Source organism: Nanorana parkeri, unplaced genomic scaffold, assembly GCF_000935625.1.
Source record: "Nanorana parkeri isolate BGI_ZX_2015 unplaced genomic scaffold, ASM93562v1 scaffold628, whole genome shotgun sequence".
NCBI lineage: Eukaryota > Metazoa > Chordata > Amphibia > Anura > Dicroglossidae > Nanorana > Nanorana parkeri.
Window position 1 is genome coordinate 907093 of NW_017306896.1, and position 13951 is coordinate 921043.

The following is a 13951-nucleotide window of genomic DNA, read 5'->3' on the forward strand; positions in this document are numbered from 1 at the left end:
CTTTTTTTTTTTTTTTTTATAACAGAAGTTGCCTAACTGGATTACTGTGTTCCGTCCTCCTTCCCTCTCTCACACACTTTTTTTTTTTTTGGCAGATATATTTCTGTATTTGAATGAAACAAAGTGCATGCCAGTTATATCCTACAGCTGACCGGTCGTGGTTTTTAAAAGGATGTGACATCAATGCAGCTTTTATGTTGGGGAACTGCTGAGTTTGTCTGTTACGTTCAGGACTGACTGATGATTTTCATATTGCTGAGTGCATGTTCTCGCGTTACACAGGTAGGACTTGGCTCCACAGGTCTGCGACCTGAAGCATCCAGCAAGACTACCGGACTCCCCACTGGCTCCATACGTCACATGTGTAGCTAGGCATTCCCGTTCTCAGAGGAATCTGCACTCTGAAGGTGTCACACAGATCTTGTTTCCAGGTTGCAATGGATGCTGGAAGAACAGATGGAGGTAGCGATGCCCCTCAGGACAGTAGAGGCCAGTTTACATCACCGGTCACCTATGTTTCAAATTCTTTGATGAGTGGTGAGTATATTTTATCTCTGTTGGTAAAGTCATGGGAACATAGACATATATGCTTGTGTATGCAAAGCTCCCTCAAGAAAAGCCTTGTGGTTAGGCATCTGCCTGGCCTCGCTTCATATGCACTTCCAGGATTTGTGCAATCATTCCCGGACTATTCGCATGCACAGCAAAAGGCTTGAACCCTTCTGCATGGGGAGAAGGTAATGTTTGGCAATCAATTGCAAGGGTTTCCTAACGTATTCCTGACAGTCTGAAAGGCTCATTATCATCCCGATGTTAACCTGGTCTTAAAGTGACACCAAACTCAGGAGTTAAATCTCAAAAATGCATTCAAGTGCCTTAACTATTAACAAATATGTATCTTATTTGTGTATCACTCGGCTGTAGATCCTCCAATCATCTCTGACCTTCCTTCTGAATGGTGGCTACTTTTGTTCCCCATGGTCCCTGTGTGTGTTGTAATGTAGCCACCGATCCAAGCTTACTTATCATGCTGATCTATAGTATTCTGACAGCGGCCGCCAGCTGCTGTCAGAATACCCGCACAGAGCCTGCAGCTCATTGGCTACTGGCTCTGTTCATACAAAGATTTTTCGTCCGGCTCCTTCGATCAGCCGATTGAGGGATGCCGGTACTCACTGTGCGAATTTCGGCCAGTTCCTCAAGTACCTTAACTATTAACAATACTGGACCTTATTTGTGTATCACTCAGCTGTAGATCCTCAAATCATCTCTGAATTGGTGCTGACACTGTCCTTCCTTCTGGAGTGTGACTTATTTTGTTCCCCATGGTCTGTGTGTGTGTGTGTTGTAAAGTAGCCACCGCTCCAAGATCACTTCTGTGATGGACTAAAATCTCAATACAAATAACTAACTAAACATGAGATTGTATTGTCTGTAAAACCATGGGCAGCAAAAAATGCAATTTTAAGATTTAACTCCTGAGTTTAGTGTCACTTTAAGCTATTTCAAATGCTGATTAAATCACTTACAATGGATGCTGCTCCTTGATGTGTAAAAGTTTTATTTTCCTGCAGAATTAGCTGGTCTCCTGAGCACTGGCCCTGATATGCTGTTTTAGGGTGGCTCCTTTCCCTTGCAAGGTTCCATGGAGCCATCCTTGTGAGTGCCAGTAAGCTGTGTGTGTCTCAACAAACACACAGGCTCAGTAAGTCAATCCACCCCCTGTTCCCAATCCTTCCTCCTCTAAGCTGGATGAACAGTTGCTGGAGACTGCTCTGTCTCTTGTAGTCTTGTACTGGACAGGAAGTTCAGGGAAGCCAAGTTGAGAGAGTTGGAGCTGTTCGGAAACATGATAACTGTAAGTGCTTTGACAAAAATGTAAAGAAATACTTAGCTGGGCAATATATATATATATAGATTAAAAAAACTTCCTCAAGGACGCCTCTTGCTGGTTACAAGTTATAAATATGAATAAATAAAAAATATTTAATTTACTAAAAATCTATTATCAAAAATGTTTATATTTAAAGTAGATTTTTAGTAAATTAAATATTTTTTTATTTATTCATATTTATAACTTGTAACCAGCAAGAGGCGTCCTTGAGGAAGTTTTTTTTAATCATTTCTGCTAAGTAATTTTAATACCATGCAATGAATTTCCTGGTGTAAATTGATCTCCTGCTATTTTGTTTTATTCACAATCCACGCTCGGTTGAATGACTCAGAAAAGAGACATGGCATCTCACCTTCATCGCTCAATAAGATCTTCAGTTAGCCAGAGGAAGTCATAGCCGAGATTTGTTATTAGAAAGCTCATTGCACTCTGCAAACAAAGTGCTGTAGAAGAAGCCTGTGTTATAAGTACAAGAAATATTTTGAACTTGTGAATATGAAAAAATGGAAGTAAAATGATCAGAAACTATTATAATTCCTCTTAAAGGTTTTACCTTTTACCCAGTGGTGTCAAAAGGAGGATGCGGGGGGTGGGGCCCACACTGAGTGACACCATCAGAGGGAGAGACACCAAAATGACCCACAGTCATTTTCGTGTCACCTCCTCTGAAAAGTCAAGCAGTGGGACATGGACCAAGAGCCTGACAGTTGCACGAGAGAAGAGGAGATGGCGGCATACCTTATCCCGTCGAGTAAACATCCCCTCCTCTCTTTGCTGGTGTCCATCACCAAGATGGGCGCCGGCAGGGAAGCGCCAGTGATGTCATGTGCGTCATGACATCACAGCGGGGTGTCACCTGGCAGCCGCTCCAGGTGACACCACACCTACGGACCTTCCTGGATTTACCTCCATATCCTTTAGACTGGATTTACACCTTTGTGCTCAGGGGAAGCTAAACCCAGCGTAATGCCACATCCCCAACACACCGCAAAGGACCTGTGTTTTAGCATGAACCATCTGTGCTTTGTGGTGCAGTGGGAAAAAAGGTGCAAGCGGATTGTCCTGCGTTGGCAACCCATTCAAACTTTCAAAGTTTGGATAGAATGGGGGAGAGTTAGGATCCCTGACAGGTTTTTACTGCTATCTTTACCCTTATAACTCTTTAATTGGGCTTAAAAATGAACTCTGGGCACAAACACTTAAATTTCAATATTTTTCTTAATAGCCACAAAGAATAAAAAAAAACTTTGTGCATCTTTACAAACCTTGTAAAAGTAGCAGTGACATAATCACTGTGCTGTATATAGCCTATATAGGCAGTAGAACTGTGCGAGGGGCCCAGCAGGCTCCACCTACTACAGACTGCCTGCAGAAAACTACAGGAGGGTGCAGATACAAGACCAGTCACCTTGCACAAGCAGAGAGAGCATCAGTGACTGGTCTTTATTACAGGAAGCTGCTGCACAGAGGCAAATTTTCAAATTGGATTACTGCACAGATCTGGAAATAAAATATACAAAGCACACTGAGATTCCAGGAAGAATGCACATGGCTCTTCAGCTTGAAAACTATTTTTTGACTTGATATACTCTAACGTACAAGTGGTAACACACCAAAGAGGTCCAAATCTGACCTTATTTTCTGGGAAAATGACATGAATAGTCTGATTGGTCATTATAAGTGAGCTCTGCTCTTTACTGGAGAACTTCGTTTTCTCCAGTTTAAAAATGGCAGTGAAATAGTTAACAATTTTTATCCCAGTTTAATGAGCCACTTACGACTTTTTTTCCCCTGAAAAATCACAGAGTGTTTGTTGTTTTAACACATGCACTATTTATTTTACGCGCTGCTAATCATTCTGTATAGGTAAAGTATAAACTCATGTGACAGCTGCTACAGTCAGCAGAATCAAGGAAAACAGACACATATTGAGGCAGCAGATAAGCAGCACCCAGATCTGTGGTGTGCATAGCTTCCTGTGAATGACTTCTTCTGGAATTGTTATACCTTTTATAAAACGTTTTGGTAAAAGCTACAGCTGCTGATTTTTCTCTACGCCCCGTTCACACCTTTGGCTTTGTGATTTGAAAAAGAACTCAAGGAACACATTTTTCTTAACCCTTGCAGCGGGGTTACCACACACTGCAAGGGTTAGCTGCTCCTTTTTGTCTAGGTTCAAACAAAAAGTTATACTCACCCAATGCTTGGTGGCTTGCAATTATTATTATACAGGATGTATATAGCGCCAACAGCTTGCACAGCACTTTACAATATAAGGAAGACATTACAGTCACAATACAACTCAAGACAAGATGGTAAGGAGGGCCCTGCCCGTGAGGGCTTACAATCTAAAAGGGGGGGACAAGTGATACATGAGGAGGTAGCTGTGTGGGGATGAATTGTTTGAGAACGTGATGGTTTAGCGGTTGGGTTGAGGTGGGATAGGCTTCCCTGAAGAGATGAGTGTTAAGGGATCGCCAAAAGGCAGTCAGGGTGGGAGATAGTCGGACAGGTTGGGGTAAAGAGTTCCATAGGATGGCAGAGACTCTAGTGAAGTCCTGGAGGCAAGCATGGGAGGAGTTGACGAGGGAGCTGGAAAGCAGTTCCTAGACCGGTCCCTCCAACCTCTCTCCCCCTCTGCTTCAGCGGTCTAAGGTCCTGTAAATCATCACATCTGTACATGGTGTATATAGATGTGAGGATGCTGAGGAAGATTCCAATGCTGCAGCGGAGGAGTGCTGTGACAGCTGGTGGATTTGGAGCTTCGGGTGAGTATATCTTTTTATTTTTTTAAATAAGCACATAACCCTTGCAGTGCAGGGGTAGCGCCACTGCAAGGGTTAAGATATTTTTTTCCTGGAGTTCTGCTTTAACACGTATTGCCCAACGCACATCAATGCATGCATTTTTGTGTTTTATTGCATGACAACAAGCCCCCACCCCCTAGCAGCCTCTACTTTATCTGACTTTTATTAGCCAAACACAATAAAAATGTATGCCAATGCGCATCAGCATGCGTGGATCAAAAACTAAAAAATGGCAGGAAAATGCAGACACGATGATGTGATTCTAGTTTTAGATTGCAGTCCCAGAAATGCAAATGAAAAAATACTACTATTCACTAGGGATGCACTGATAAAAAAATTTCCAGACCGAGTATGAGTACCGATACTTTTTCTCAAGTACTCACAGATACCAATTACCGATACCTTTATTTTAATGTCATGTGACAGTTTTAAAAAAAACAATACAGTCTAATGATTTTAGGACAGTGTTGGAGCGCCAGGGCCTGGTCGCAGCTGCAACCGCTTTGACTCTGGTAGTTCTGCCACTGACTCCAAGCTGTAGAGGGACTACAAATCCCAGCAATACATTATACAGCAATGCAGAATGGCAATGGCTATAGAGAACTACAAATCCCAGCAATACATTATGCAGCAATGTAAAATACCATGAGGTAAAGAGGACTACAATCCCAGCAATGTAGAATAATACGAAGCTACATACTCTGAGTTGCTCCGGGGTGGCGGCCTGATGTCTGCAGGGTACCATGTGGCCTGTGTGTGGTCTCAGGAGGGCTGTGTAGGGTCTTAGGTGGGCAGTGCGGGGTCTCAGATAGGCTGTGCAGGTTCTCAGGTGGGCTGTGTGGGGTCGCAAGTGGGCTGTGCGGGTTCTCAGGAGGGCCATGTGGGGTCTCAGGTGGCCTGTGCAGGGTCTCACCACAGGTTCGGAGGGTCTCGCAGGTGGGTGCGTGTGGCAGGTTCTCATCAGGAAGGAAATGTGTGGCCGGTCCCCAGCAAGTGTAGGACCTCAGACATCCGCTGCCGTTTAAAAATGTAAAGTGCCGGTATCAGTGCTTAGTATTAGGGCATCGGGGCAGTACACTTACCAATGAAAATGAGTACTCATTTTTTTTAATTTATATATTTTTATTAAAAATGAGTACTCATGATACCAGTATCGGTATCGGTGCATCCCTACTATTCACCATTTCGTAATCACAGATTTTATTACTGAAATCTTTTATTGCTGCTGTATCAAGGAGGATTCGAAAGAGACATCAAAGTTATGTTGTTAAAGTTTATCGCATGAGTTGTCACTCCTTAAAATACCGCTGACTTCAGGCTGCCAATGACTGTGAGTTTTAATGAGTCACCTACTCAGGAGAGCGGGAAGAGGAGCCCTTTGAGGTGGTGATAACAAAACAAAACTGCGCTAGGCCTTTACACTGGCAGACATTGTATGGGAAGTATCAGGGCCGGCCTTTAGGGTGTGTGAGCTGTGCGGCCGCACAGGGCGCCATGGCAACAAGGGCGCCAGGCGGCCGACACAGCTCGTCCTCTGGGTGGCTTCTCTCCTTCTCACCACTGGCCATCCGACACGATATCGTTCCCTCCTGCACACATCCCACCCACCTACCCGCCTGCTTCAGCGATGAGAAAAAGTCTGCTGAAGCCTGCAGGGATGGGGGGGACGCTGGAGGGAGCGATGTCATGTCGGATGGCCAGCGGTGAGGAGGAGAGAAGCCGCAGCTTTCAGGACGGCCGAGTGGGAAGAGAAAGCAGCAGCCGCTGTCATCCTGTCAGTTTCAGGATGACAGCGGCTGTGTGCGTGGCCGAGCGGAGGATCGGTAAATATCAGTGACATTTATCGGTCCTCTGTGTGCGTGGAAAAAACACTGGAGTGATCGTCTGATCACTCCAATGTTTGTAAATAACTGGGGACACATAGTACTATGTGTCCCCAGTTATGAATTAATTTCTCAATGGGGAGAAGCACTCACTACAGAGGCTCCTCCCCATTCAGACACTGGTGATAGTAAAATATTTCTCTATCATCAGTGTCTGAATGAATGGGAAGCCTCTGTAGTGAGTGCTTCCCATTCATTGTGTGCTGAGGCTGCAGAAAAAGATATTGAGGACTTTGTGTTCTCAATTTCTTTTCTATTTTAAAAGGTAAATGTCAGGGGTCTAGACCCCCACTATTTCCCCAGAGCCCCCCCAACAGTAAAAAAAAATAATAATAAAAAAATGTAAAAAATTATTTTAAAAAAGTGAAAAACTGCTTCCCAACACATACACACACACACACATATTATGAGACATGTGCGAAGACTAAAAATCCATTTCACATGAAATGAACGAAAACTAAAAACGTTTTCATTCATTCGCAGAATTGTAAATTGAAGCTCCTCACTCAATTTAATAGTCCAGATACATCTTTATTCAATATAGGGTTGAGACAACAGTGTAGAAAAATTCAACGCATTCCAGGGGCTAATACAAATCCCCCTTCATCAGGGCTTACTAAGGGAGAACATGTATCAGGAATGTAATGGCCTTAGATTGCCATTACAGACCTGATACATGTTCTCTCCTAGTAAACACTTATAAAGGAGGTACCTGTATGTGCACCCAAAATGTGTTGGTATCTCTGTACTGTCCCCTCGACCCTATATTGAATAACGATGTGTCTGGACTATTAAACAGAGTGGGGCATTTCAGTTCACAATCCAGCATTTAAATCCTGTCAGACCTTTTTATCCTTCCATAAACTATTCAATGCTTTGGCTGGAGTTGGGCTTTAAGTGGACTTTCTGAAGTGGGCACAGTTGTACGATTTCCTGGATACCACACACGGTTTACTGACATGACTTTACATGCTGTCTGGAGTTACTCTTTAATTGCCTGACCAGAAGGAAGAATGTAGAATTGAATCCCGCAGCATTCATTAACAGCAAGAGCCAAATTCTCAGTGCACACTTTGTACTGTACACTCAGGCCAAAACACCTCTGGGACAGCAAACATTCAACAACTTCCGCAGTGGCTCATCCAGCAGGAAACCTCCAGGTCATCAGACATTCTGTGAGTGACACTACAGACCACTTCTTCTCCCAGAGCTAATCACTTTGGACTCTGTCATTTGCGCTTCTTATTAACTTGCATAAAGATTATGCTTTCAGGTCGCAGAGATGAGGCAAAACTTTTAATTTGTTCTAGGTAGGTACATTGGAAAATGATAAGACAGATTATAGTGGACAGAAAAGAACACAAGATTTGGTGATAAAGAAGCAGGAAAAAATGCATCTTGTGTGTCTGCGTTGTGTATGCAGAGTTTGGTGGAAAAGCTACTACTCTACATAAGGGATTGTGTGGTTTTTGTAGCTGTTTTAATTTTTTTCGTTTTTTACACCCATATTGTAAAAAGAAAAAATATGTGCATTTATTTTTTCTTTGCATTGGAACCTGCAAAGCATTACAACTATGATCAGTGGATTGCTGATACATTGCACAGGCTCATGCTGCCTCTTTCTCCACCTTCAAGTCCGTACCTTCAGTTATGGAGCTGGAGGAAGTTATCAATGAAGTACAAGTACAGTGACGTCACCCCACTTGCACAACGTTGAGATCTACGGGTTCCTCGGTGGCAGATGAATAATCACAGATGTCTCTGAATGGATCTGTGAATGAATGGCGCGGCTATGCAGGTGGAGCACCCCATTTAAAAATATGCAAGAGCCTGAGAGGAAAACGCACCCTACGATTTAGATACGTGGGTGGGGAGGAGTTTAAGGGGGGCTGTGGAATGGCGCCATGTTGTCATAGCAAAAATATGTGTGTAACATGGAACATGGCGTTAAAAGTGGAATCAGCTTTTAAAAATCCAATACACCAAAGTAAATTGCTGGTTCCCAATAATACAACCTAGAAATGGGAGAGGGAGAAGATTTAGAAGTTTATTAGAGAGAGCCAGTTAAACCAACACTGAGATTTCAGTTTTGGGAGATGCTGGATGCTGATGGTTTCACACCGAATTCCTGCGTGTGCACACCTGCTATGGCCCTAATGAAGGGTCTCCACTATCCTTAATAAGTATTTAAATTATTTTATAATAGGGAGATTGCAACAGGAGTTGCTGGAGGACACAGTCAAGAAAATTAGGGGGCCCATTTTACATGATCTGATCAGGAGGATCCCCTGCTGATCAGAACGGATGTCACCATTATTACATCCATCTCTGGCCAATGTAAAAAACTGAAATTACTGGACCCAAGTTGTTCTATGGGTAATCGAATAGTAACGGACATGTGTCCATTTACATCAGATTACCTTGATCCGGCACAATCAGGTCAGATCTCTGATCCATTTCTTTTTCCAGACCACGCCAGAGTCGGGGGTAACCGGGTGTAAACAGCGCACACCGGTGTAGATCCAGCTCCCCATAAACTAACATAAGGCTTCCAATTGGCTCCACCTGAAAAACTGACAGGCGGACCTGTTTGGAATCCTGTGCGGAAGGGCTCTAACAGGGAGATGTTAAAGCACTCTATGACTAATTTAGCAAACTAGACTCACCTGTAACTAAAATCAATTTTTTTGCATGGACGGCCTTTTTTAACATAAAATAATTTTTTTATTAATTTGTATACTGAGGGAGAACGGATTTCTACACATAACTGATTTCCTGTCAGTGCTTATGATGACTTCTTATGCATTATTTTTTTTATATGATCCGAATTATCTGTCAAGCCCCAGCTTTTTTGAACTGTGCCACAGTCATTCACTGTTTTAGTCCAAATTATTCTAATTTAGTCCAAATTACAATCAAAATTACAATAGTTTTCCTATGCACTAAGGATTCGCTCACACCAAGTGCCATGACCAATGTTAATCTGCACAGATCAACACAGGTCACCACTGGACACACAGAAAACAATTGTTCCGACCATAACATTGCCTTTAGGTGGGTTGCAGTGCTTTGTGTAAAAATCACATCACTATCACGAGCCTTATATAGCACTGAATATGCCTTCCAACTTCTATATTATTGCATTTGTTATTTTGAAAAGTGAGTGTAAGGAAAGGTAGTGGTGAATAAAAAGCACTTAATGGTTTAGTAAGTCATTGTTCATATAATAATTCTTTATGCTTCAGGTACCTGGGAGCATGGCAGGAGTGTGTCCTTTGTCTACATTCTGTGCACTATAATGTGTCCCTCTTTCTTATCTCTTAAAGTTTCGAGGCAGGGCCGGACATACCACCAGGTGCTAGGGGTGCACGGATACCGGTTTTCCGGAATTGAAAAATTTGGGTATCAATATTTTTTCTTCGGAAATCACCAATACCGAATACCATGGACCGGGATTATCAGGAAGCCAGGCAGTGGGTCATGACCCACTGCCCGGCTTCCTGATTGCCTAGGAAGCCGGTAGACATGTGCGATTCGTTTTGTTTCCGAATTGAAATTTTTACAAATTTCTGTAAATTCGGACTTTCAGATGCATCCGAATTTCCAAATGACAGAAATTAACAAATCCAAACGAATCCGAATATTTGATAATGAAATTCGGATACATACGAATTTCATTCGGAATGAAAGACAGCAAGCGGGAGAGCTGTCATTTACCGCCCTCTGGCTTCTCTGACTTGTATCCCCAATGAAAACAAAGTAACAAAATATCGTAAAATATTGTTACAAATTGTAAATACAGAAGAGAAAATGTGTTATTCTGTAACAGCTTCTGCTTCTTTGTGGACAGTTCGATCCTGAATGTAAAGAATCTGACAGCTGTCACAGAAAACACAAAAGTGTTTAACTGTTCACAGAAATAATTATAATTTTTTTTAAAAAGTGTGGAGTTTCCCCAACAGTTCACACCAGACCTCTCAGGTCTGGTAGTAATTTTGAGGGGAACTCCAACAGCGAAAAAGAAAAATCCAATACCAGACCCTTAATCTGGTCAGCAGCCCGGCAGGGCTCCCTCCACCTTACCAGGTCACATACCCTTCCCCACAACCCTGGCCTGGTGATTGTGGGGGTCTGAGGGCAGGGGAACTCCTCTGCATCTGGGTACCCATTTTCATAAAGGGGGCACCCAATACTGACCCCCCTTGTGAATGAGTACTTGTACCCCTACTCATTCACTAAAGAGTTAAATAAAATGTAAATAAACACTCACCTTAGAAAAATTACTTTAATTGAAGAAAAAACACAATACAAATTTATAGTTCCTTTTACAAATTTAAAGTCCTTTATTTAAAAAAATGTCCAATAAATGCCCCATGAAGTCATTCCAGCGTCGGCCAACAAATGGAAAAAACCCTAAAAACTAAGGGAAGGAAGGACAGTGTCAGCACCAATTCAGAGATGATTTGACGATCTACAGCTGATTGATACACAAATAAGATACATTTTTGTTGATAGTTCTTGAACGCATTTTTAAGAAATAACTCCTGAGTTTAGTGCCACTTAAACTTATTACTTAACATGACAATGCATGCTTGAACAAGTGTGGTTATTCATGTGAAGATGGTTATAAAAAAGATGATTTTGGCCAGTCAGACCATATCCAGCTACTATCTCAGGTGTATACTTAGCTTTAGAGTATCCATACTAGCCCATTTGCTTGGACCTTTGCTTCAAGATGAAGGGGTGCACAGACAACATGGCCTGCTCTTCTGTGACTCTATAATAAGGTTGGAGTATGAAGGGAGGAATCCAAACTTATTAATCTCTGGTCACTGCTTCATCATAATTTTTATCACTGCATCCTATTCAAACAATATACCTCTATTAATGTAATCTATTTATAAAGCTGAATTCTAACATTTATAAAAAAATATATACCTTTCATTTTATTATAACACAAAAAGATCCCTTTAAAATGTACTTTTTTTATAAGTGGGTGTAGCTGCACAGTGTACCAGGGACAGATTATCCATTTTGTGTCTGGATGCTGGATATGCTTTTGGGATAACACTGCAGGGGACTACTTTTTTTGCAAACTGTGTGCAGTGACAATGCACAACAAAGGTGATGAGTCTTACATTTGAAGATGTGTAGATGTTATAAAGACATAAACCATTCTCCATACGAATAGCTTCGATTTTTCTTGTCTTGATTTTAACATGAGACGGTTGTAGCGTAAAGATGTGAGCTGATCTTTCAGCTGCGGGCAGGCTCCAACATGTTATCCAACAATAAGCCAAAAATAGTGGGCATTCTCCAACACAAAGAGACTATCTTGTTCCTCAATACAAGCACTGTGACTAAAGGAATTACATGTCTGAGCTGCGATTGGCTTTTTCTCTGCCTATCTTGTAGATGTAGTAGGGATCAGTCAATGAACTTAAAGCTGAACTCCAGCCTTTTTTTCCCCACACTTGTAGCAAGTACTTTTCTGTGTTAAAACTCATTACTCTCAATGTCCTGTAAACGTGCATCTCTACAATATAACGCATTGAAGTTGCAATAACTCAAGAGGCCACCTTAATTTCCAGTTCATCAGTCACCTCTCCCCCTAATCCGTACTTTTGTTGACCCCCGCCCCCAACCACAGCTATTAGTTTTCTCTGCCATCAATTATTTTGCTCCTGAGTTTTATGTGAAAGAACACATATCTGGGATCCCTTTAGATGTGCCTGCAACTTGTCTACCAATTAGCTCACTGCACATCTATAGTCTGCAGCAACCAGTCAACCAAACAACAGAATGCACAGCTAAGTTTGCAGTACCCAGTGGCCAGAAGGAAAAAGCACATCTAAAGGGATCATAGGGAGATGTTTTTTTATATAATGCTTTTTGAAAAAGATTGCTGTGGCATTTACAGGAACTCCCCCTCCTACCAAAGAACAGCAGGCAGACCCAGTGATGACATCACCACGACAAAATTATTTGATTGAAAATATTGAATTGCACGGTAATCAGGGGGGCAAGGGAAGGTATTATATGTGTGCACTAAATTTCAACTTTAAAGGAAACCTTTGTGGAAGCTGCTACTGCTGACTTGTTTGTAAATGTTTATGCTCCAGCTGAGTGAATATTGGACTGGAAAAGTGATGCAGACTAGGAGATTTTATTGGTTGTATAAAGTGACTCATTAGGAAATAAGGCAAGGATGAGGATGGCCCTGGAACATGTACCTTTATAACAAATCATCAATGGCAGCTCCCAAACCTCTATCCTAACAGGTCCCTCAAAAAAGCACATTGTAACTGTGATTGTCACCACTGACATGTATGTAGGAAGAGGTTTTCAGACCTTGAAAGACTAAAGAACACTAACTTGTAGCTGAATATATAGCAACTAGTTCTGTGTCAGTCCAGCTTGGGGGAGGGGATAACTGCTGAGTACCTCATAATATGTGCTGAACAGACAGTCAGCTGTGTGTAACAAAATTTTCCATTCCCAATTGCAGCTTCATCTGAAATATCCACTACTGGGACATCCTCAGGGCCGGATTTCCCACAAGGCCAACCAAGGCCCGGCCTTGGGGCAGCAGGGAGTAGAGGGGCAGCAGGGGTGTGGGATTCCTATCTCCCAATCTCTCTTTTTCTCTTTTCTCATTATACATTTATGTCTATAGAATGTTTAATTTTACAAAAAAATCATAATTTTAAAATAGGATGCATGCTGAGCTTTTTAATAAGAAAGGCCAGAACTACCTCTGTATTTTCTGGCAGATCATGTTAAAGGAGAACTATGAGGTGAGTGCTTTTCACTCACCTCATAGTTCTAGCCGACCTGTGACAATGAGACTGTCACAGGTCGGCTCAGTAGATCGGGAGGTGAGCGAACACATACCGGGTTCACTCGCCTCTCGATCCAGGGAAAAACACTGACCCCATAGTTCTCCTTTAAAGAGAGCCTGTCCTGAGAGAAACATATAGGCTGTCATTGCTGACATCTTTTTGTGAAAATATTAGTTATCTGGCTGATATTCTTATCAAATAACGTCATTATCTTTTGAGTCACTGATCAGATGTTCTGACTTTTGTCTGACTTTACTAACTAGCACCTAGAATGTTTCATCTAGGTCAGTGATACAGAGAGTATTTAAAGCCAGAGGTTACCCTCTTAAAGCCAGAGGTTAGTAGCCAGCCATACTTCTAGCATTTTTATAATGAGGCCAGCAATGGTAGCCTACATATTTCTCTCAGTTCAGGTTTCCCTTATTCTATTGTATACGATATGGCTGTCTTTCTTTTTTAACAAAAAAGGTGTGGGGATATCCCTCTGATCCATTAAGGTCTATTTTTAGCATACTCCACCTGGAG

At 42.1% G+C, this 13951-nt stretch overlaps 1 protein-coding gene across 2 annotated transcripts in view; it reads left to right on the forward strand.

Moving 5' to 3' along the window:
* Positions 1 to 110: 110 nt before the first annotated feature.
* LOC108792316 (ankyrin repeat and SOCS box protein 9-like) overlaps positions 111 to 13951 on the forward strand; it is a 27001-nt gene continuing 13160 nt past the window's right edge. The window contains exon 1 of one of the 2 annotated variants that reach the window (XM_018563059.1): positions 111 to 537. In XM_018563059.1, coding sequence (XP_018418561.1) covers positions 438 to 537 — 100 coding nt within the window. In that variant the 5' untranslated portion in view covers positions 111 to 437. The remainder of the gene's footprint in view (positions 538 to 13951) is intronic. The other variant, XM_018563060.1, reaches the window with a different exon arrangement.